This window comes from Cryptomeria japonica, chromosome 4 (assembly GCF_030272615.1).
Source record: "Cryptomeria japonica chromosome 4, Sugi_1.0, whole genome shotgun sequence".
NCBI lineage: Eukaryota > Viridiplantae > Streptophyta > Pinopsida > Cupressales > Cupressaceae > Cryptomeria > Cryptomeria japonica.
Window position 1 is genome coordinate 100,630,266 of NC_081408.1, and position 26,218 is coordinate 100,656,483.

Genomic DNA, 26,218 nt, shown 5'->3' on the forward strand with positions numbered 1-26,218 from the left:
GGGGGCATATTTACACTATACAGTGGTACCAAGGCATACTGGGGCAAAATTTTTTGTTTTCTTTGAAACAACGTCGCTCCGACTTTGTCTCAAAGAGGGCCAAATGTAGACACCTAAAAATGTCTCATTGATCATATACTGATTATTTGTCTAATTGATTAAAAAATTCTTTAAAATATGTAATTAAGTTAATTAATCTAATTGATTAAATAATTCTTTAAATTATTTAATTAAGTTAATTAATCTTATTCTTCTAATTTAATATTTCTTCATAATCGTATTAATTATTCCAAATTCAATTCTATCATCATTTAACCATTTTCTAATATTAATATTTAATTAATTATTCTGATTAATTCCCCAATTTAAATAATCTTTCTTATTTAAATAAATTCTATTTTCAATGTCTATCTCTAATCATCTAGCCATTAACTCTTTTCTAAATAGTAATTAAATATTTATTATTTAATTAATTATGATTTTAATCCTTTAATTTAATAATCTTTATTATTTAATTAAAGTCAATTTCTAAATAATTAAATAGTTTCTTTAAATTATTTAATTAGCTAATTAATTCTTCAAATTCTATTTCCATTTCAAATTCATATTTCTTCTAAGTTTCTTCTAATTTCATTTAATTTCATATTTCTTCTAATTTCTTCCAAATTCAAATACATGTGCATGATTTCAAAAATCAAATTGAAAATCAAAGTCAAGTTCTAAATATATTCAAATACTAAATTGAATTTAAAATAAATTCAATTATTTGAATAAATTGCATGCAAAGATTAAATTGAAAATCTATATCAAAATATCTAACAAAGAAAAAATACTAGAGGAGTAATCCGCCAATACTTTAGGATGTAATATTTTTGACCTTTCATTTGGCCCTCTTAAATGTTGAATTCATAAGATAATGTTGGAATGTTACACTAACTTTGTGATGAAGTAGGATGGATTTGTTTTGGCAAAGGCAAATACCTTGCTTAAGTAGGATTGATGTAACTTATAGGAAGTGTTATTTGATTGGCCATCTGATGTACTAATTCAGTATAATTCCAGAAATAATATCCCTTAGGCAAGACCAGAGGTTTTCTTTGCCCCATTCTTTCTTACCGGTGCCCACATTGAATCGGGTTGTAATTCTCTAATTTTTTTAGAGTTAATAAAATTATTCGGCTAATGATCCATTATAATAATTTTAATAATAAATAATAATAATAATAATAATAATAATAATAATAATAATAATAATAAAAAAAAATAAATAAAAAAAAAATTATAATAATTTTAATTTTATAAAAATCAAACTTATTCTGAAAAAAAAATTCACTTTTTATTGGTATAAAATGATTGATTAATTGAACTTTAATTTCACTTCACTTCAGTAAATGCAAAATTATTTGTTAATTTCCATACAAAATATATCTTCACATTGATCACTGCATTAAAAAACCAAAAAATATCCCTAAATTAATAATAATATACTAGACTTTAATTAGAATTGGAAGTAAAAAATCTCTTAACTTTAAGTGAAAAAAAAATTTAAAAAAATTCCTAAATTAATAATAAAATAAAATATTAATTTCCATACAAAATATATCTTCACATTGATCATTGCATTAAAAAAACCAAAAAATATCCCTAAATTAGTAATAATATACCAGACTTTAATTAGAATTGGTATAATCTTTTCCTCTTTATGCTTTAAGTAAGAAATCCCTTAACTTTAGGTGAAAAAAACAAAAAAAAAAAAAAATCCTAAATTAATAATAAAATAAAATATTTTAATTAGAATTAGCATAATCTTTTCCACTCATGCTCTTAAGTCAAAAATTCCTTAGCTTTAGGTAGAGAAAAGTCTATAAGACTTTTAAAGCCCTTCCTTCTCCATGACACCTTAAGAGAGAGTTAAGGATAAAGCTGCAAACTCACCCGGAAGGATATTTGTCGTAAATATGTTTTTCTATTTTTTGGCGGGTTAAATTCAGCTCAATATTACAAATCCCACCAAAGGTTGCCAGAGCAAACTCAAGTTTGATGACGACCAAAAGCTGTGAGTACCATAAGTTCTTAATTCCTCTGCATCCTGGAAAAAATTGCAATGCATTAGGTCTTAAACAAATGAAATAAAATGAAATCAATGTTTAAGGTTTTTAGCACATTGATTTGGATGATCACACCGAAATTTGAATGGAGAAATTCATTCTTCCCCATTTCCATTTCAATTTGGTTGGCATACGGATTAATGCTGGATTTGCAAGGCATTGGCAGGGTTTCACAAGGAACAAAATTCAAGGGTTTTCGTGAGCCAATTTGTTTTGATATTCTCTGAAATGGGGAGTTCTTAGTTGGCCATGTATGCATGCATCTTCTAAGCCAATGTTTTGTATCGGCTTTCACCGAAATTCATCATTTGTGAGGATATATAACCTGTCTAGCCGCGCTATCCATAAAGTCATAATACTGTCGTAAAGAGATCAATTGTCAGGGAAGCCATTAGGTGCATCTATGCTTTATGGGCTTGAATGCCAAAAGAGGTGGAATCAGTTAGTCTTATACTATGTTACAGGTTCGCCAGGGATCCTCAACGAACCTGGACTGATCCAGGCGGGTTCAGATTCTGATCAGGGTCCAGCTCCGGGCTGGCCATTCTACATGGGTATGTTTCAGATGTATGCCGCATGCTAGTGAACGTTGTGGGGGAGGCAGGGAGGGGAATACATAGGTCATTGAAGAAAATTGCATTTAGAGAAACAAAAACACTGAAAGAAAACGAAACATGCAATTTTGCCATAATAAGGAAATATGAGTACTCATGGAAGCCATCCTTGCCCAGAGGTTTGTTCAATAACACCTTTGCTGCGTCCTACTCACTGAAACTGCTGAGTACGGCTCACTGAGCAATGACTCTTGGATAACCGCATAATTTATAGACATTGCAATCCTTTTTCATTAAGGTATCAATCAAATAGTGATGCACAGTCAAAACTCATCATCCTAAAACAAAGTCATGCATAATCCTTGTATTTTGATCAAGGCTTAGCATGATCCTCCAAAGCACTATCTGCGTTATGCATGATATCCTTAGCGTACATCTCAATTACCAAAAAATTGAATCTTGGAACCTGCTTAATGATATGCGCTACGTTACCCCAAGTTTCCAGGACGGGGGGACGAGTTTCCGGGACGGCAAATTTTTTTCCCAAATTTGGGGACGGGGGGGACGGCAAAGGGGACGGCTGTATAAAATATAGGGAAAATTTAAAATATATAGGAAAATTCTAAATGTTCATATGAAAACATGGATAAAGCATGCATCTATACATTATATTCATATGAAAACATGGATATAGCATGTGTATGATACTATGAAAACATTTTAGAATGCAAACATCGAACATACAACATTATCAAATGACTCAATACTCAATATGCACTCATAATTCAGAATTTCAATTCATTCACATTGACAATATGCATATCATAATAGATATTAAAGAAATAAAATACATAATGGAGCCTAATCAGACTCGGAGGTTAAATTTTCACTACTTCCATCAGCTCAGTTCCCCCCTATATTTTTCAACGGGGGTTTGGGGGCAGCGCCCCCAACTTGGGGTCAAGGGGCAGCGCCCCTTGCGCGTTCCCTGTCGCGATATAGGGCGGGGTCGAGGGGCAGCGCCCCGCGAGGCCAAAAATACTTTTATTATTTTATATAGGCGTCAGGTGTTATTTTTCTATTGGCAAAAAACCCTTCATGAGATATTTCACTCCCTCAATTACGCAAAAAACATCATTAAAAAAATTTGAAAATACGACTTTTTATTTTAATATTTTTCCCTAGCCCTAGATGTGGGGGACGTCTGGCCGTCCCCGGGACGGCTGGGACGTCCCCAATCCGTCCCCAGCCGTCCCCGGGACGTACGGACGTCCCCCACAGCTAGGGAAGCCGTCCCCCCGTTTCGGGGACGTCCCCTCAAAATTTTGACAATTTGGGGACGGGGGGGGGACGTCCCCTGGCCGTCCCCAAGTCCCCGAAACGTCCCCGGGACTGGGACGGGGGTTTTCAGGTAGGGGACGCGTCCCCGGGTTTCGTAGGATATGCGAAATGTAGTGTCTCCTCAATATACGCCAATAATTGAATCAGACAGTCTCACCTGCTCTACAGATCCAATCAATATGAGCACAATCTAGCTAAATCAATCACAACCGGGGGGAATAACAAAGTACAAGCCGCGGTATCTTACAGCTGCATCTGTCCTAAGTCACTGTTTGTCATCCGTGCTCTATAACTCTCAAACATCCATCAAATCAATGGTATAAAGAACCCTGTAATCCTAATACAACCCAACAATGTTTGTATAGCACCTAATCATCCCACCAGAACACATAGGTAACCATTTGATGTGTAGGAAAAAGAACCGTATACATAGCTCACAAAAACCTCTAAATGAAGTCTAATGTGGGCATCCCTGCCACGCTAACCCACTATCTACACCCCCTGTGCTATAGGACAATGGGATACCTATAACTGTTCCGTATGCCAACTAAGATTTTGCCCTGCCAAGGTGGTGAACTCTCATAGGCTTGCAAGTCATCATCAAAGGTTCCTGTGACCACCATCATGTCTACTATAAGTGTTATGTGAAGTACCTACTCGCTATAACCTGTGTGAAGAACCCTTCAATCTTTGCACACACTAAATCATCTTGTTCTCACTCTAAATCAAATCTGCTCATGCACCTCTTTGATATCATACCTTTTGTCCACTCATATCCATCCGTTATTGGAAAAACTGTCAAAAAATCATGTAGTCTGTTCGTACAAAAATCAAAACCCAAGGGGATTGTCTAAATCATCCTGGTATCAAAATTGTGGGAAAAAGAAACTTCCTTCTCTAGACAAAGGTAAGCATGCACTGAGATTCAGTCTTGGAAAAAGTGAGTGATCAATCCATCTGCACCAATGCACTAACACAACAAATTTGATTTTTTTCTATATCCTTGTGTAGGCATATGACCAATGTCCAGCGTATAACAGACTCACACACTTCCAATCTAAATTATTCTTACTCAAGATCTATCTTTTGAATTTCATTGGCTCAATTGGTAGTCAGAGGGCAATAAATATTGGCTTAACCAAGGCTATTCCCAAGATGATCATTCAAAAACTTTGCCATGATGATATTTTTCTAAATAATGGTTTAATTAATGCCTGTCATATCAAAATAAAATGATGATTGTTTAGTTGTGCTTTTTTAACATTTTATTTTTTACATGTACACACAAGTGGGTGTGGTGGATCCCAATCCTTTGGAGATTGCATCTCAAGATTCATCCCATTGTTATGGTATATAAAAACAAGAGTTATTTTTTAGTCACAGAGAAGAGGAAATATTTGGAGAAAAACAATTACACTCAAACTAAAAAGAAGTCGATGGTCACAAAGAGCTCATAGTTCAATGCTAGAGCACACTAGCATGTATATGGTAGGTCCTAGATTAAAGTGGAATTCAAAAATCTTTCTATGAAAGTTATGTAATGATTTATTGGAATTCAACTACATAGTTTTGCCTCAATTTTCATTGATTCATATATCACACGTCATGAGTAGTGCTTGACAAGAACCATGTATCATGGAAATTGTATCAAAGTTTTAACTGATCCATAGACTATTACTTGATGATTTTATTGTGGTAAACATTTTTTTACAGTTGTGGAGCTCTTTTGATTGAAATCATATTGAAATTGTCAGAAAACAAGTACCATAAACATAGTATGTGATCTTTTTAATGATATGTGGCTTTGAAAACCAAAATTTCTGACAACTCCCATATAAAAGACATTATAATGTGAGGTCAAAGAGCTCTTAATTATAGGCAATCAAAACAAATACCTAATGAACACAGCATTACACAAGGTGGGTTTTGCCTTCTTTGTTAGCTTTATTTATTTTGGTCAAGGAATACTTCTTAAATTTCTGGCTATGGCAAGCGATTTTTCTTTCTTGTTGATTTTGAGTATATTGTTTTACTTTGAAATAGATTTGACATTGCATATTTTATTCTGTCAGGTTTACCATTCAAGTGTGAACATAGTTCAGGTGTGAGTAATTTTGTCACTAGTTGCATGCATGTCACATGCAAACTTTGCCTGAAGTCTCATGTGGAATCTGTGGTGGAGATATCAATCAAAAGATCAGAACCATCATATGAGGCCATCAGAATACAATTGCAATGCCCCGATCAAAGGTAAAACTAAATCAGTTGAATGCATAAAGAAATTTTGAAATTTTGAATCGTAACATGGTTGTTCAAATTTAAGCAATCCAACTGCACATATAAACAGTTTGAAAACATGATTTGGAGAAGTAAATTTTTACTTATTGCTCATTAAAACAATTTTTGTAATATTTCTTATTTGATTTGTTGTGTACAAGGTGTGGAGCAGAGCTCAAGACAACAGACATATTCAATTTACTTGACATTGATACCATGAACAGCTATGAAAATTGGTTGAGGAATGCTTATAGAGATCTATATGGTCCAATCTCAAGAGCTAATATGCTCAATTGTATTGAATGTCGGCAGGGGAATGCAATACAAAGTTCAAGAATGTCTTCTAACAAAGGGAAAGGTACACTACATTAGAGATACAAGTTCAAGGCTTTTCTTCTTCTTTATCTATGACAATATTTGTATAACATTCACAAGAACAAATTGTTAAAAACAACAGTCCATTGGGTTCTAGAGTTGCACTGCACATTTCCAAATATATGGACTATTAAACTCATAAATCAATTGTGTTTCCCTTTGTTATAGGTTTTAATATCCTCAAGAGGAGTTTTGCAAAAAGTGCAAAGAATAATCATAGCATGGATCAATTGCAGATTGCAAAAAGTAAAGGAAGTATCCAATGTCCAGACTCATGGGTATGTACAAAGTGTGGTTTTTCTTGGTGTCCAGCATGTGGTTTTGCCTTTGGTTCAGAGGGTGGATCCAACTGTAGTCATTCTTGCAGCCAAGCAAATAATTACATAATCAATAGTATTGTGGCTGATATAGAATTAATTTATACTGAGTACACCAGAGGAACCATGAGAGAAAATGGTTTTACATTTAATTGCTCGTGGACTTATTCAGCAGTGAAGAAAATAAGAAAGATGGAAAAAGAACTTGACCGTAGGGCAGAAAGTGTGCTCAAATTATTAACAAGCACTCTTCAGAATAAAACTGAAAATCAGCTTCAACCTATATTAGGTTTCTCTTCCTCTGTTCTTCTTTCTAGGGGAAATGTTGTTGGTCAACTTTTAGAGTACTTAGTGATGAATGATTCAATGTTGGATATCTGTGCAAGGAGTGCGCTGTATCTTCAGTTGGTAGAGCTGTTGAATACCATGCTGCAATACCCAGAGCTCTTTAAAATGTTGCTAGGATCCGAAACAGACGTAAGAAATGGATTTCATGATGATGGTGAGTTTGGGAGTGATTCGTCTGTGATTAAAAATCTGAGGAACATATACAAGCAATCAAAGATTGTTGTGAACAGAGTCAAAGATGGAAATGAGAACATAAATGTGCAGTGTGAACTTGGTATTGCTAGGTCTCTTTTGGAGTGCTATGAGAGATTGGTATCTGCAGCAGAGAAACAAGCATCTTCCACTCCCTCTTTGAATCTGGTTTCGGAAAATGATGATTCAAAAATGATAGGGGATGGTACAGCAGCTCCAGACAATACAACGTTAGCTTTAGCAGTTAAAGGTCCCAAAAGCATGGAAAATAATGATGTTAGCTCAGACGATTGTAAGAATGTCTTTTTATATAAAGAGAGTTTGAAGCTACTACAATTTGGTGAATATCCTTTTATTGGCGCAGGTTCCTCAGTTCACACATACAGTAAGTATTTTGATGAGGCAGGATCAAATCCTAAAAGGATTGACAATACAGGTGTGCACAACAAGAAAAGGATGTTGCATATTGCTAAAGAAATAGCTTCTTTGGCCACAAATCTTCCTTTAGAGTGGGAATCAAGCATACATGTTCGGGTGGATCCTGTGAGAATGGATTTGTTGAAAGCTTTGATAGTGGGTCCCAAAGGAACTCCTTATCAAAATGGCATCTTCATATTTGATATTTATCTTCCTCCAGGTATCAATTATGAACACACAAAAATCCTACTTGTATTTCAATTTAAATTTTATCAATTATTTCCATTTTTAATTGTATATGGACTTTAATTTACTTGGCAACTTTAGTATGACTGCTACATAAATTGATCTCAAAACCTTGTGGTATTTCAATTAAAAATTTAATCAACTTTTTTTTTTTTTTTTCATATTTACAATATTTTTTTGGCAACTGCAAGTTTTTTATTTGTAGATCAAGTGAGGGGTAAGGGCCTTCTCCCGTTTTATAAAAATATTGAACTGATATAAAATTTTCTGCCTTTCAGTTTGGCCAGAATAGCAGATTTCATTTTTACATTGCTTGATATTCTTATTGTGACAGCAGACCAAAACTAAATTTCTTCAAGTTATGACCACTCTAGTTAAGACTACAAGATATTGCCCTCAACCTTGACCTCTTATATATTCAGACTTATCGACAAACATAGTATGATAGACGCTCCATCCCCATCTCCACCCTGGCACCCACCCCCCCCTCCACACACACACACACATATATATATACATGTATATACATATACATACGTGTGTATATATCTACATACATACACACGTGTCCATCTACATATGTATATATGTATACATATTGTAATGTGTAAAATATAGGTATTCACTAGTTTAGCCATGTAAACAAGGAATTAGCCTACTTCTCACTCTCATTACATTAAAGAGAGATGAAGTCAATAGATTCAATCCCAGATGTTTAAGAAGGGGCTGAATGCTGATTGACTTCTATATCTGGCTCTTTGTTTGAGTTGAAAATGAACTATGTAAAGATGCAAATTGAATGAAAGATCTAGGGCTAAAGATGTGAAATTGACAAGAATTAGCATGTACAAGCAGTCTAAGAATAGATATGCAGACACAATGTACAGATTTGGAAATAGGAAGCATAGAGGAACCCATGTTTGAAATCTGGACTAGAAAATGCCGGACAATTCCACTGGGGCTGCCCTTGTCCAATAGCTCAGATGCGAACGACAATTGTCTTTTCTAGATCAGGATGCTGTTTGGAATGTTTCCTTGAAGTTTCGCCAAAAAAGTGTTAGACAAATTCACTTGGGGCGACCTTGCCCTCTAGTTTTTGCCTTTGCAAAAGTTGATTTTGTGTGTCTCAGTCTACTCTTTCTGAATCTATATCTGTTGTCTCCAAATCTTGTCACCTACACACACAAAGGCGAAAAATGGTGTTGTTGATACGGGGTCACCTAGGTCAAACCTTGGGTTTGGAATTAACCCTATAATTGAATTGAAAGCTTTGCAGTAGAATGCTAAATATTATACCTAAAGCTTGCTGAAGTTGATGAAGGTTGATGATGCAATGTTCTTTGAATGTGATCACAAGTGTTGATGCAATAACATGATGTGACATGACAAGACATAAATGAATCAATCATAAACATGTGCTTGCATGAAGATTGTTGTAATTTGCTGCTCCATAATGTCTAGATCTGAAGAATGCTTTGAAGGATATGGTGGGATGGAATATCGCCTTGATGCTTGATGGATGTGAGTGGATGATAATGAAATGTGGATTGATGAATGGATTAAAATGAATGGAAAGAATGCTCTTATATAGGGTTCTTAAGGTATTTCGTAAATTAGGCCAACCTCCAATGGTCACATTGAGGCATTAGGATCAAGAACCAACTGGCGGGAATCGAGCATCGACATATTCAAAATTTGGTCCCGTTTTGATGGACAAGGACGCCCCAAGTGCCCTTGTCCACCCAAAACAGGGTGAATAAGTTGTGGATAAGGTGCACTTAGTTCAAAACAGAGTTTCAGATCACCATGCAAACATATGACATCAGTTTTGCAGCATAAAGGCCAGAAATAGGCTTGGATAAGAGCTAAGAGAAAACACACTAAAGCAAGGACACAAAAAGTATTGTAAAATTGTACAAGGTTACAATTTGCGATGCTACATTTAGCCCCCACTTTAGCAAGAGTATGATTCTACACTCATATTCACGGAGAGAGAGAGAGAGAGAGAGAGAGAGAGAGAGAGAGAGAGATCACCAAATTCAAGGGAATAAGCCCCCAAGCTTAGGATCTCAAGTCAAACAATCACATACAAGGACACAAAACAAGACAAAAACAAACAAAAGGCAAAAAGATAAACAAAGACAAAAGACACACAAAAGGGGTTAGTACTAAAAACAAAGGCTCCAAGTCAACTAGTTGAAGAGACCTTGATAATCAAAATGTCTCAACTGCTAATATCATTCTTAGAATGTTATTGCGAGAGAGAGAGAGAGAGAGAGAGAGAGAGAGAGAGAGAGAGAGAGAGAGAGAGATCACCAAATTCAAGGGAATAAGCCCCCAAGCTTAGGATCTTAAGTCAAACAATCACATACAAGGACACACAAAACAAGACAAAAACAAATAAAAGGCAAAAAGATAAACAAAGGCGAAAGACACACAAAAGGGGTTAGTACTAAAAACAAAGACTCCAAGTCAACTAGTTGAAGAGACATTGATAATCAAAATGTCTCAACCACTAATATTATTCTTAGAATGTTATTGCAAGAGCACAAGTGGTCACATGGAAAGAGCAAGAGGATACATCAAGTGATGAGACATGAAACCATGATCCAACGACTAGCAAAGTGTGTTATGCTATGGGCTCATGGGGGAAGGAGAAAGGAAACATGGATTCAATGGGCTAGCAAGATGTGTTATGCTAGGTGATCCATGTGAGGAGCACAGATTCTACGAGACAAGAAGTTGTGTTATGTTGTGTGGTCCGTGTGGAAAGAGAAAGGAAGAGTCAAAATAGTCTAGCAAGTTGTGTTATGCTAGTCAACTCATCTTGCAAAAGGGGTGTCGAGCAAAGTTTTCTTATTGCAAGGCGATTGGTTGGTGCAAATTGAAAGGAAAGATTTTGCCATGCGAAGCTTCCTTATCACAAGGCAAACAACTGCAAAGAAGGTGTTCTTGGGATATCGCAACTAGGATAACCAAACAAATCATTGTATGCAAGGAAATCCACAAAAAAATTGAAAGTTGTTATGGGGACACCGCAACAAGGATAACCAAACAAAGCATCGTATGTAAGGAAATCTGCAAAAATTGAACAAGAATTTGCTAAAAAAGGATAACCAAACAAAGCCTGTTGTTTGTGAGGAAATCCTGCAACATTGAATTGTAAATAAGCAACAAGGAGGCTGCATATATGCTTCCCCCCTTAAGATGTCAACATAGCTTTATGTTGATGTCTTAAGGTAGTAGTTGTAAAAGAAATATCTTGCAACAAGTGTAAATGGATCCTTTTGAGGGATGCATAGTGAAAGGAGGAAGAGATCTTTGTTTAAAGATTTCTACCTTAAAAATTAGAGATCTTTAATAAAGATGACATCTTTGAAAGGGGAAGGATATTGAGAATACACACCTTTCCTATAGCTAGAAAAAGTGGATTCTTAGTGAAGGATTGCACACTTTCACTAAGAAGAGATTATTCATAAAAGACATACCATTTCAAACAAGGAATAGTTCCCAACCAAGGAACACACATGTACTTGCATGGAGGATAATTCTATGCAAGAAAGGATGTCAAGTTGTGAAAGATGCAACTCAACACAGGAAAAGTGAATCCTTGAAAAGAGAGAAGATTGAAACACTATTCTTTCCCCCCAAGCATGGAGACAAGAATAAGAAATACTATTATGTTGCTAACCAAGCGTGATTGAACATGAAATTGTACCACCATGAATGACAAAGAGCCCCTAAAAGGGTAAGCTACTAATGTCACAAAGTGAGGAGCGAGATAATAGGGGAAGGGAGTGCTAATGCACTATTTTCAAATTTGGTTCGAGAAAAATCATGAAATCTGGTGTGATATGGATACAAGCTCTATCAGTTTTCTTGGACAAAGTATATAAAAGTGTTGCAATCAGCAATAGAATGACAATAGCTGCGATGGAAGAGGCAAAACACACTGCCATCTTTGTTTTTATAACTATCGATATATCTTACAAAAGGAAAGGTAATGTTTTTATCATATTTGAGTCTCCAAAAGATTCTTTTTGCTAGCCTTTCTTGATTGTGAATATGTATAGGTCGCGTCCCTTGACAGATAGAGGGACAAGGTTTGGGTAAATGAACTGATAACAAAGGGGGAGGATTTTCATTACAGACTTTTTTGAAATTTGTTGTATGAGGACATGTTGAAGAGCCAAATGGATGAATAGATGAGGAAGGAATATCCTTTGTAGGGAGATTCTGATTTCTATACCATTATTCATGTCCACTTTGTTAGTTTGGGGAGAAGTATTCTCATAATCTAAAGCTTCATCTTTACTTAGGGTTATGTTAGGAGATAGATCATGAATAAAATGCATAACATCATCTTGTCCCAAAATATGTTGGTGATTAAGATAAGTTCTTGGAGGATAAGGAGGATCTAGAGTGATAAATGTACTAAGATTAACATGTTAGGATAAGGAGGATCTAGAGTGATGAATGTACTAAGGTTAACATGTTTATCTTGTCACTCTTGCACCAAAGTATCTTTGAGAGAAGAGGATTCAATATTATTCTTCAATGTTGCATCTTTATTGGAGAGATCATTGATAGGATCATTAATTCTTTCCTCATGAATAAAATATACTCTACGAGAGGTACAAGTATGATTCATTTCAATATCAGTTCTAAGATTAGCAAGGGTTCCGTTTGAAACATCTACCAAAGCTTTTTATGAAATCCAAATATTCCATTAACTTCTTTAAAAGTATCATCATATAGCAACATGAAATATGTATGAAAGCTTTGAGAAATGACTTGAATGTAGGAAAAATATTTGAAACCCTTATAATGCAATACATTAAAGTTGTATGAATGAATGCATGTAACATGAAGTGAAAGAAGCTATTATCCAACAAACAATTTTGATAAAAATAAACTAATGAGTAATGTAATCACATGTGAAATAGCAAACCAATCAGATTTTATAAATTCCATTATAAAAAAGCAAATCTAAAAACACCCAATTAGAAATATACAAAAATGCTAGAAGCGTTGGGTTCACCAAAATGTAATGGGTGAAATATAGGTATTCACTAGTTTAGCTATGTAAACAAGGAATGAGTCTACTTCTCACTCTCATTACATTAAAGAGGGATGCAGCTAATGATTCAATTGCAAATGTTTAAAAAAGGGCTAAATGCTGATTGACTTCTATATTTGGCTCTTTGTTTGAGTTGAAAATGAGCTATGGAAAGATGTAGATTGAATGCAAGATCTAGGGCTATAGATGTGAAATTGACAAGAATCAGCATGCATAGATAGTCTCAAAACATTTATGCAGACACAATGTACAGATTTTGAAATAGGAAGCAGAGAGGAACTTGTGTTTGAAATTTGGACTTGGAAATGCTAGACCAATTTGTTCGGGGCACCCTTATCTACGAGCTCGGATGTAGAAAACAAATGTCTTTTTGGGATCAAATGCTGTTTTGAATGTTTCGCTGAAGTTTCGTTGGAAAAGTGTCAAACAAATTCGCCTCTGGTGAACTTGTCCTCTAGTTTTGCCTTTGCGAAAGTTGATTTGGTGTGTCTCAATCTGCCCTTTACAAATTTGTATCTGCTGTCTCCGGATCCTGTCACCTGCACACACAAAGGAGGAGAATGGTGTTGTTGATAGGGGTTCTCTTGGGTCAAACCCTCATTTTGGAATTAACCCTAATTGAATTGAAAGCTCTGAAGTAGAATGTTGAATATTACACCTCAAGCTTACTGAAGCTGATGAAGGTTGATGATGCAATGCTCTTTGAATGTGATCACAACAATAACATGAGTGACATGAAAAGACACAAATTAATCAATCATAAACACATGCTTGCATGAATATTTTTGTAATTTTCTGCTCCATAATGTCTAGATTTGAAGAATGCTTTGAAGGATATGGTGAGATGAAATATTGCCTTAATGCTTGATGGATGTGAGTGGATGATAATGAAATGTGGATTGATGGAGGATGAAAATGAATGGAAAGGATACTCTTATGTAGGGTTTTGTTGTGACCTTTTTCACACATCGCCCCATTGCGAATGGGGACCCTCCCCTTTTTCTTGCTTTCTAGGGTTTTTGTTAGAGCCTTGCGACCTTCCTGCGTCAGTATTGCCAAGTTTGTCAATTTTGAACGGTTTGAGTCTTAAGGATTGAAAGCTAGTTTTTGCGAACCAAGTGATAACAGAGTCTAGACACTGTCAAAGTGCCTAGAAAGGCCAAAGGACGAAGAATGCAATTGATTTGAATGAAATGCCAAAAACGAAGGACGAAGTTTCGTTTTTGGCATTTTTGGCCCGATCTCCGTTGTGGCTATTTTTAGAAAGTTTTCCCTATTTTTTTAGGGATGTTTTCTTTTTGCTTTTTCAGAGTGGGTACCTAGGGCTTACACCAACACCACTGACCTTTTTCGATCGCGATCGAAAACTTTCAAGTTTTGACCCAAAAGGCTAAGTTCCTATATTTTAGGGGTCAGGATGCTTGGGATGGGTTACCTGAGTGTGGATTTCAAATATCATGTTAATCTGGCGATAATGGAAGAAGTTATTAAATTTTAAAGTTTTCCAAATATTTTTGAGTTTGGCTAATGGTGTTTAATGTTGTGACAAGAGCTTCTCAAAGTCCGCCCTCATGGAAGGGAAGCATGGCCATGATCTTCATGAAGTCCCCCCCCACCCCTTGGTGCCATAAAGATAGAAAAGTTCGCCATGAAGGTGAACTCCAAAAGTCCGCCATGAAGGTGCAACTCCAAAAGTCCGCCATGAAGGTGAACTCCTAAAGTCCGCCCAAGGTGCAACTCCTAAAATCCGCCCAAAGTGAAGGTGCATAAGTCAAACAAAGTCCGCCCCATGATGGAGAAGGTGCACGGAAGTCTCAAAGTCCGCCATGGAGAAGAGACAAAAGTCCGCTCTATGGATGATAGAGATGGTGCAAGGAGGCCAACAAAGTCCGCCATCCATGGTTCCTAAACAGTCCGCCCATGATGGAGACTCACAAAAAGTTCGCCCTACTCTTGATAGCCTTGGAGCATGAGCCAAAAAGTCTGCCCTCTAAAGTACAAAGGCAATGGTCATGAACTCCAAAAAGTCCGCCCTCCAAAGTACAAAGGCAATGGTCATGAACTCCAAAAAGCCTGCCCTCCAAAGTACAAAGGCAATGGTCATGAACTCCAAAAAGCCTGCCCTCCAAAGTACAAAGGCAATGGTCATGAACTCCAAAAAGTCCACCCTCCAAAGTGCACATGTAGGAGAAAGTCTGCCCAAGCAAAGTGGTGTGTGAACTCCAAAGTCCGCCCAAGATGAAGGTGCATAAGTCTCACAAAGTCCGCCCCATGATGAAGAGGGAGCCCAAGAAAGTCCACTTAGAGAAGTCTGCTCAAAGAAGTCCGCTTGTCAAAATTGAAGGTGTTTGGGGGAAGCAAAAGTCCGCCCTCCTAAGATCATAGCCAACTCAAAGTCTGCCTTGCAATGAAAGGAAAGTGGCCAAAGTCCGCCATGTGGGAGAGATGAAAAGTCTGCCCAAAAGGGGTGAATGAAGATGCTTGACTTCCAAAGTCCACCCTCCAAAGAATCAAGCTCTATAAACTCCGCCCTATGGATGATGGAGAAGGTCATGTTCCTCAAAAAGTCCACCCTCTAAAGTGCACATGCACATGTAGGAGAAAGTCCGCCCAAGCAAAGTGGTGTTTGGCCTTCCCAAAACTCCACCCAAGTTGAACTCCAAAGCCCGCCTTCCAAAGGATCATGCAGCTACAAACTCCACCCTATGGATGATGGAGAAGGTCATGAACTCTAGAAAGTCTGCCCTCCAAGGTCTCCAAAACCTCCAAAAGTTCGCCCAAGGTCATGAACTTCAAGAAGTCCGCCCAAGGTACAAAGGCAATGGTCATGTTACTCAAAAACTCCGCCCTATGTTTGAAAGACTTGTTCCATGAGTTTCAAAGACTCCTCCCTATGTTTGAAAGAGTTGTTCCATGAACTTCATAAAATCCGCCCTTGGAAGTATTAATGAAGATGTTTGTGTGGTGCCACAAACTCTCTAAACTCCGCCCTAAAAGATGAACAAGTGTGGTGTCATGAGTTGGTTGAAGTCCGCCCCACTGATGAAAGATCAAACAAACTCCAAAGTATGCCTTGAAAATGATCAAATCATGGTAAGATCAGGTGGTAAGCTGAAGAGGAGTTCAAGTTCATGATGAAATGATCAGATTTTGGTTCTGGAGTGGGGTGCCTTGTTTAGTTCCCCAACTTGAAATAAGTCTACCCAAGTAAGATACTTGCTAAATGGAAGACAAGAAGATGATGTCAGCAAAATTTATCATCCAAGTTTGAACTGAGTGCAGATTTGGAAAGTTTTGAAAGAAGAATATAGAAGATTGAGTTCGATTTGCAAACTAAAGACCACATTAGAAACATTCTCTGCAGACTCAAAAGACTAGGGAAGGATTAGAAACAAGTTTTGAAGAGATTTTTTGAGTTTCTAATTATAAAATCAAACCCTCAGACAAATATTTCATTCACTCTCTCATTTTTATACATTAGGTTCGAATTTCTTGAGCAAGTTGAGAGCAATTAAGAGAGGTTTTCTGCAGGTAAAGAACATTTTGAGAGAAGTTTTAAGAGTTTTGCCAGTTGAAAGAAGATTTTAAGGGCGATTCCAAGTATAAGTTTGAGATTTTCAACCATTTTCAACAAGTTCACATGCAGATTGAAGGAGATTTTTGATTGTTTTGAAGAGAAAATATACATATTTTCTGAAAATTTGAAGGTGATAGGAGTAATCAAAGTCAAATTTCACTCCCGAACCTTCAAATTGGAGTGTTCGCAGCTTGTTGAAAGCTAAAAGTATTGAGGAAGTGGAGAATCAGAGCACACTTTGCCATCAAACCTTCAAAGTTTACGCTCAAAATGAGGATTCTAATTTAATTTCTTTGGGTTTTGCAGGTTTTGGATGATGGCTGAACGCGATCACATCAATTCATATTTGTGAGGAGTTATCTAAAGCTTTTACCCTCCTCCCGCGCAACATAATTGGCAGCTGAAGGCGGGATTGTCATAGAAAACACAAATGGAGTTTCAAGCCACATTCAGAATTGAAGACAAAACCACGAGCAAGGTTCGTCCGAGCATAAAGATGGCCAAAATTTGGCTAAGTATGAGAAATACTTCATGAAGGGATTTCTTCTCCAAATTCGAGGCTCTTGAAAGAATCTCAAGGCATCAAGAAAGAAAAGTTCTCAGACTTGGTGAAAATATGGAAAAGTTAAATAAATTTCCAACTTCTTGAAGGATTTCATCTCCTGAAGAAATTAAAAAAGACAAGCTCCCAAGCAGAATCAAATGGTGACAAGAAGGAATCAAATTTCCATACTTAGACAATTTCTTGACACAAATTGGAGAATTCAAGACATCCAACATGCTGAGGTGGCGCCTCGTCATCTTCCAACCAATCAGATTTTTTGGAGTCAGCATGTCCAGGTTCAATGAACCTGACTTATCCAGAAGCTTCTAGAAGGGCACACTTCACAATGCAACAACCTTCTATTTTTATTGTTGGTTCATATTTAGCAAGAAGGACAAGTGTCCCCAAGTGTAATTTTCTCATTGGTCGAGGGGTAGTTAGTTTTGGGAAACCCTAATTAGGGTTTGTAACTTTCAATTTGGGCCCTTGATCTCTGTTTGATCTCGGCTGTTCATTGATTTCTGAAAAACTATATAAGGCTACCTCCTCTCATTTGGAGAGTGTGAGATTTTTGATATATTGTTGCGTGAAGGTCATTTTTTCAAATAATATATTGCATGTGCGCTTTCTCTTAAGGCTTTGTAATCTCTGTTGTTTGAGTGATTAGCATGGTTTCAATTTCCTCAACACATTAGTTAAAAGTTAATTTATATATGTTTTCATGTTATTAGAATTGAATGAAGGATTTGATAAGTATTAATTGACGGTGTATCTTTGCTCATACTTTTGGTGAATGGATGATTTCCATTTCACCGTGCAAAGTTAGTCTGAGCCTATCTCCTGTGCATGCCCAAAACTTCGATCATACGCACAACCCGTTGAAGATTGCACCCACTTTGTGTAGTTGTCCTTAGTGTGGCGAAGCAAAGTGTGGTTTCTCGAGAACACCTAGTTAATACCGTCTCCAGAGTTAATAGGTTTAGATCAGCTTTCTTGACCCTATCTCCTTTTTCCCCCTATTTTGAAAGTCTAAATCTCGGAAAATCCAAAAAAGAAAAAAAACCTAAAATTGATAAATCCATCTAAGTCCAGAAGCTTGAAAGACATTTGTAAACGTAAGTCCCCCTTGAGACTTTCAGCATACACTACCCAAGTAGCTATCCCACTAAAGTCGCTTGTTCGCACATATAGACCTTGGAATCAGCAGTGATTTTTCAAGAGAGGATAGAATGCCTTTGGGTATCTTATTCTAATGTTTGGTAGATGATTAAATAGAAACCAACAGGTTCTCAAGGTATTTCATAAATTAGGTCAACCTCTAATGGTCATATTGAGGCATTGAGATCGGGAACAAGATGGCGGGAACCAGACACATTCAAAATTGGGCCCCGTTTTGAGGGACAAGGACACCCCAAACGCCAACTGCCGTTGTCTAGGACAAGTGTGCCCTAAATGCTCTTGTCCACCCAAAATAGTGGGAATAAGTTGTGGATAAGGTGCACTTAGTTCAAAACAAAGGTTCAGATCACCATGTAGAGATATGACATCAATTTTGCAGCATAAAGGCCAAAAATAGGCTTGGATAAGAGCTAAGAGAAAACACATTGAAGCAAGGGCACAAAAAGTGGTGTAAAATTGTACAAGGTTACAATTTGTGACGCTTCACATATATATAAACAACAAAACCATGTAAAAATCATATATATATATATATATATATATATAATGAATTGGATTAGAATATCACATAGCATCATATAAACAACAAAACTACCATAAACTTGAATGTCATTTAAATTTAAAAACATGTATGATAAATATTCTTTTTTCAAACTTCAAGTTCAATATCAAAATAATAATATCAAGTTCAAGTTTCAACAATTAGAACTTTTAACTTTTAGTTTTAATCATCAAATGAATTCTCTAAATCATCAACATCATCATCATCATCATCATCATTGACATTAGATGATGTAGCAACATTAGATGAACCACAAGTAGTGCCGGTGCCACTTGCACTAATAGTGTGTTTGCATTCTGAGTTCTCAAATGCAATATGCTGAGAAGTAGAAGCATCAAAGTTAGTAGGCTTTGGCTCTATATCCCACACCTTTGTCTCCCCTTGCTTGTAGACATGTTCTTTGTGTGTAAGGAGACACAAGTTGGAATGCACATATGCTAAGTTCTCCACTCTTTTTTAGTTCAATTTATTGCGCTTTACTAGTGGATGAAAGAATATGTGCTCCAGTTCATTTCTGATGCAATTGAACTAGCAACCTATGAAGACAAAGTAAACGATTAAAGTTATACATTTATTAATAGAATTTAAAAAATAAAAAACTATAAATAAAACTTTAAATACTAAAAAGTAAATATTCATTATTTCTTAAACTTGATAAAAATATTATTGTGAGGGGATGCAAGTGTTGGAAGTATTGGCTATGGATGTACCACCATCTATGAGCATCCTTCCTAAACCTATCACGAAGAGCCTTAACACTGACCATTTGAGTGCATAAAATCTATGAACTCATTTGTAATTGCATCTCGCAATACATCTTCAGGGAACAGTTTGAGGAATGCTGCCTTTTACCCTTCAGACACTTCAAAATCTCTATATGGGGAAAGCCTTCCTAGCAAAGAAAGAAACTGATTGCTGTGGTATTTTGGAGTCAATGCATAGCCAAGAAGATGTAATGCAGTGGTCATTTGTTTTATCTTTCTAAAATAATTGCATGCGCTTGCTTGAAGAAAGTCTCCTTAGGGTCTTGCGCTTTCGCATTTATGATGCACTTCACCTTCTTAAGCATTGAGTCGATGCCATCATATATCTCTCCATTGAGTAGCAAATCATGCTCAAAATGGGCTTGGTGAAACTAAGGAGATACTCCACACGATCTCACTGTGAGTCATCTAATAACCTCTGCATAATTTTTGTTGTCCTCTTAGTGCTGCTTTGCTTCCTTATAGACCACCAAATTAGAAAGTCTCTCTACTCTCACAAGTCATCTCAAGACGATTGTGTCAGAGGCGAAACGGGTCTCTGCAACCTATAATCGAAATTGAAGCTAAAATGATTAAAATTTAAAAACAAACTTTAAAGAAGAATCAGAATAACCAATCATAAAATGAAAATAAAAAAATGTAAAATTTTATTGTAGTTCACTTATCTTCAATAGCTCCAATTTTGAAAATGATCTATAAATTCCTTGAGACATGTGGTGGTTGGTGATGAACATCTGGATGGCCCCAGTCTCTACGTACACTTTTTTGATCTAGTCAATTTTATTCCAAATCTTTTTGAGCATAAGATTTAGTGAGTGGACTGCACAGGTGTTCAAAAAATATGTTGTTATCGTTCCTCAACCAACAACCCAACAGCTCTAAAATTCTTTGCGTTTTCCGTTATGACTTGAACAACGTTACAAGACCCCATTGTCTCAATGGCTGGGATGAGAATATCAGCAATAAATTGTCCATCTTTTACCTATCATAATTGATGGCTCTCAAAAACATTGTCCCTTTAGGGGACACTGCTATGACATTGATCAAGGGATGGTTTTTTTACTGTTTACACCCATCTAACAATGGACACACCTATCTCAATCCATGAATCCATTATGGGCTTCAATGCATCTTCAACCCCCTTGACTTTTCTTTCCAACAAGGTGCCATGCACCTCCTTATAACCCACACCCATGTACCCTTTTGCAGCTTCATTAACTTTTCTCAACATCTCTTTCCAATATGGGTAGTGAACAACATTGAAAGACAACCCATTTGCATGAATACATCCCGCTACATGGTGCTCGACAATGTTTCAAATCTCATTTCGAAATGCAATTTCCGAAGGCCCCTTTGATCTTTTGAGTACAGTGGGTTGTTCACTTTCAACATCAGCTGTGGCAAAAAATTAGTGGTTTTCTATCACAATATTGGGATAAGATTGGAGTAGCATTCCCTTTTTTTTTTTTTTTGAATAGGCTGATTTAATCTACATGCTTCTTGTTCATCTGCTTCTTCTTGCTCCATAATATATTTTACTACTGTCTCCTCTGGTGTAGGTACACCGTCTTTTCCAGCCAACGTTTGATGCCTTTTTTAGTTGTTCTACACAAATGGGCTTTCACCCGAAAATATGAACTAGAATGTTATTTATCACAACCCCTTCATTTTCAACTGTATCCCCCACCTCCTGAAACTGGTTGTATCATATCAATGTATTTTCATAGATGACAATTTGGATTCATTTTGAATTTAGGTTGTTGACTTGTGGAGGTAAAACCAGTTGCCATTGTGATTCCTATGGCAAGAAATTTTGTGAACACGTTCAAAACAAAAATAAAAGAATTGGAAAAAATAGATAAACAAAACAAATAATTTGTTTCATGTTTGTAATTTGTAAAACAAAAATGGAGGAAATTTAAAAAAAATAAAAATAAAAATCTTATCTCTTTGACAGCCAACTCCCTTCTTTAATGTGTACGAATGAGGGTGCAGTCCTTGATGAAGCTTCAATGTTTGATCTTCAACTCCCTATGTCAATGTAACAAGCAAAAATATATGCTCAGCCCTGTAGGATTGAAATCTGCTGTTTGCAAAAGAAATGAGAAAAACTGAAGTTGTTTTGGTGTTTTAAGTCATTTGGAGGTCAATTTTAGGGTTAGGGACGGTGCTAGGTCAAATCAGACTCCAAAAAAGTTAAAAAAATGCAAAAAAAGCTTTGTTTTTCCACCATTGGGCATCTGGGTTCGACCTAGGTTTGCCCGGGTTCACCCTAGACATATTGGCCTGTGTTTTGGTGCACCCTGTTTACACCCACAGGTGAACCATATTCGACAGGCCAGTGGGCAAACCCTGCAACAGAGTCATCGTCTCCCATTTACCAGTACTGCATGTCACATTAGGAATTTAATTTACTTTTTGGCCTTTGCCATGAATCTTTCTTGGTGGAGGGAAGATTTCTCCAGCTTGCATAGTTAGAGAACATCCATTGTTGCATGATATGTGTTGGTACCCTTGCCTCCAGTGAGAAAGAGCTGTATGGTTGTGACCTCTTTGGTGAGAGCCCCTAACCTTGCCTCTATACCTTTGACAATGCTCATTAAAACCAAAACCTTGAATTTGTAACCAGTAAACAGAAGAGATAATAGCTTCATCGGAGTTGCTTTGTCTACAACTTAGTTAATTCTAACACTAAAGTTTTCCTAGACAAAATATTTACTAAGAGCCTTCATGATTTTCTTGTCAGCAGTGATGAGGAAGCTATTACTGTAATGGAGGAAAAATAACTTCTGCAAAAGGGACAGTGTTTCCTTTGAGAGTTAGATTCCTGATTACATTCAGGTAAATTAGAAGTGTAACAACACCCTGGTTTACCCTTTAAGTAAATTAATTGTAATTGAAATATCAAAGTTTATATACTGTCCTTTTACAGAAATTCCAATTACAGAAAGGAAAGTACAATAATCTGCTTCTGTTTACAAAAATGAAATCTAATCATAGCAAAACAGTAAATATAAAAATGCATGAGTTTTCTACTGACTTTATGAGCCCTCTGCCTCGGACATCAGCTCCATGTGTAGACAATAGCACGACACACTGTTGTTTTATACAGACAGACAATAGGAGTCCATGGAATGAAGCCGAATCTGTACTTGCACTAATTTTCAATTAACAATAATACAAAAGTGATAGAATGGAACACGAACAAGATAATAACTTATTGACATAACTAAAATAAACAACAAAGTGAAGGTCGGAGGTCACCAACTTATTGAATCTGCGTGTAATGCCCCCTTGTTGAAATAGGATTTATTAATAAATAATAAAAATAAATTAAAATATAAAAGAACAAAAATAAAAATTAATTTAAGTAAAATTTCGTTAAGTTTAATGAATGGTCAAAAGGCATGAAATGAAAAGTTGTGACTCCCTCAACCATCAGATATACAAGGAACAAAGGAGAACTTCATTTGGGGAAAAAAGGAAAAAGGAAGAAAGAAGGGAGCTAAGTTATTAAGGAAGCAATAATGGGAAGAAGATAAGAAAGTGACTCTTTCAAAGGGGCAGCAATGATGAAAGGTTGTGACCCTTTCGAAGGGTGGTACTTGTGAAAGGTTATGACCATTAAGAAGAGGTGTGATTCTCCCTCACATTGGAGGATATAAAGTGGAGAATTTTTTTATTTAAGAGGAAGGATCCATGGAATAGAACAAAGTATCTGAAGCATTAAAAGCAGATTTAGGAGCAGACCTAAATCAGAACTATAAGAAAATCTGGAAGAATGATATGAACATTTATCAAAGAGATCAGAACACAAACAAAAATCTGCAAACAATAATAAAGCAGGCATTGAAGGAAAAGAAGAGGAAACATTAAATCAATAATCAGAGACCCAGACCTGATGGAATAGAAAGGATTCACACACATGCACACGCACACACACAAACACACACACACATATCTATATCTGAGTATAGGCAACAAATCAGATTGATATAAACAGCAGACTTGTGCATTTAAAGAGAAACAACATCGAATTGAATCTGTCCAAATTACCACAGCAGACCGAAATACATAACCTGCAATAATTCTACAAGTATATTGGGCAAGATTTAGTGTCCTTCCAAAAGGAGACATTACAAGTGGTATTAGAGCATGTTCCTGCCAACCTGAGGGAAATTAGTTAATGCAATTAAGTCAATGAGCTTTAAGGGCTATCAAAAGAGAAATGAAGAAAGCCAATTACATAATATAGAAGTAGTGTTCGACGGCGAATCGAAAGGAAATCCAAGTAAGAAAACAAGGCACGATGAGAAAGATCTTAAAAGCATCCAAGCAGGAGAAGAAGGGACAATAAACAAATGGAGCTTTGTGGAGGAGCCAATCTAGTAATTATGGTGCCCTTACACCCCCAAGATCTATGGGACATATTAAGAAAATGTTTGAAGCGTATTGGAGAAAGTTTATGACACATCAATGAGCATACAAGAGCAGAAAGATTGGGGTTAGGCCCACTTTCTGACTTGAAATGGATTAGGAGCAAAAGGATTGGTTTTAGGCCCACTTTTTGACTTGAAATGGATTAGGAGTAGAAGGATTGGGGTTAGGCCCACTTTCTGACTCAACAAGGATTAGGAGCAGAAGGATTGGGATTAGACCCACTTTCTGGCTCGAAATGGATTAGGAGTAGAAGGATTGGGGTTAGGCCCACTTTCTGACTCAACAAGGATTAGGAGCAGAAGGATTGGGATTAGACCCACTTTCTGGCTCGAAATGGATTAGGAGTAGAAGGATTGGGGTTAGGCCCACTTTCTAATTCGAAATGGATTAGGAGTAGAAGGATTGGGGTTAGGCCCACTTTTTGACTCGAAATGGATTAGGAGCAGAAGGATTGGGGTTAGGCCCACTTTCTGGCTCAAATGAAAAGATAGGGTTAGACCCATTGAAGGGATCTAACGTGTGTATTTGTTTGTAATAGAATATTAAAATATGTTAATTTTAGTATTAATGCTCATTCAGTGTATATTCTATTTTAGAAAGATCGTCTTCGATCTTCTCAGCAGTTTCTTTTAGAAACTTGCTATTCTTGTAAATAGCTTGTATTATTTATGAGCGTTTTGCTCATTCTGTTCATTCAATCAATTCTTTGAAATCCATTGCGTGTTTTCGCACTGTATTATGGTATCAGAGCCACAGGAATTTTTTCGAAATTTTTTTTATCCTAGTGGAAATTTTCGAAATTATTTGTTTGAAAAATTTATCATTGTTTTTTCTTGGCTGGGGCGGAATCGTCGATTTTTTTCGTCGAATTTTGGCGTTTGCACTGTGTTAGCGGCGGAATCGTCGAATTTTTTCGGCGTTCGTGGTGTTTGCGGCTCTGTGCAACACCTGGGCGCGTATTTTTTTTTCGGCGTTCGTAGTGTTCGCGGCTCTGTGCAACGCCACCTGTTCGCGTGGTGACTGTTCGGCTCCCGCGACCTCCGCCTGCAACGCCACCTGTTAGCGTGATCTGTTCGCGCCGTGACTGTTCGGCTCCCGCGACCTCCGCCTGCAACGTCACCTGTTCGCGCGATCTGTTCGCGTCGTGACTGTTCGGCTCGGTGACCTGCAACTCGTCATTGTTGCATTATACCTTCTGTCTGCAAACAATGGCATCGTCGTCTGCAAACTTCGATTGAAGTTCTTACCTTCAGTTTTCATCGCAGTTCAGTTTTTCTTGCAGAATCGTGGTGGGTTTTTCAAACTCTCATCTGGGTTGTTGTCCATTTTTTCTGGGTGCCTCGATTTTCGTGCCTCGATTTTCGAGCCCGCGAATCCAGATTCTGACAGGAGAATCCTTCTGGGTTTTTTGCACGCTTTTCTGGGTTGGCCCTGGATTTTTCTGGGTCAGCCAGGAATTTTTCTTGGGAATCGTGCAAATGGCTTCTCTCACCAATCTGATGCTAGAAGGCAGTCAACGCTTTAATGGTCACAACTACAACATCTGGAAGCAGCGTATGTTGACCATTTTTGAATATAGGCGTCTTGACCAGCTTGTTTTGGGCAAAGAACTCAGTCCTGGTACACCTGGTGCAGATCAAGATAAGTTTGATGAACGCAATCGGGAGGCAGTCATGCTTCTCAAACTCTCAGTAACTGATGATCAAATACCGCAGATTCCTTCCGGCAAGACAGCTTCTGACATCTGGAAGCATCTGAAGGAATTGCATGAGACATCCGACAAGAGCCGAGCATTCTTTCTGAAGAATCAGTTGTTCTCCATTATGATGGACGAACGTATGTCCTTACAGGAGCACCTCACGAGGATTAAGGACATTCGAGATCAACTCGAAGCTAT

The 26,218-nt window shown here is 36.9% G+C and overlaps 1 protein-coding gene across 2 annotated transcripts in view; it reads left to right on the forward strand.

The window, feature by feature from the left end:
- The first annotated feature begins 1,861 nt into the window (after positions 1–1,861).
- LOC131032897 (uncharacterized) overlaps positions 1,862–26,218 on the forward strand; it is a 64,786-nt gene continuing 40,429 nt past the window's right edge. Inside the window, exons 1-4 of one of the 2 annotated variants that reach the window (XM_057963996.2) lie at positions 1,862–2,056; positions 6,076–6,253; positions 6,442–6,638; positions 6,824–8,149. In XM_057963996.2, coding sequence (XP_057819979.2) covers positions 2,041–2,056; positions 6,076–6,253; positions 6,442–6,638; positions 6,824–8,149 — 1,717 coding nt within the window. In that variant the 5' untranslated portion in view covers positions 1,862–2,040. Of the gene's footprint in view, positions 2,057–2,095; positions 2,663–6,075; positions 6,254–6,441; positions 6,639–6,823; positions 8,150–26,218 lie in introns of those variants that run through there. The other variant, XM_057963995.2, reaches the window with a different exon arrangement.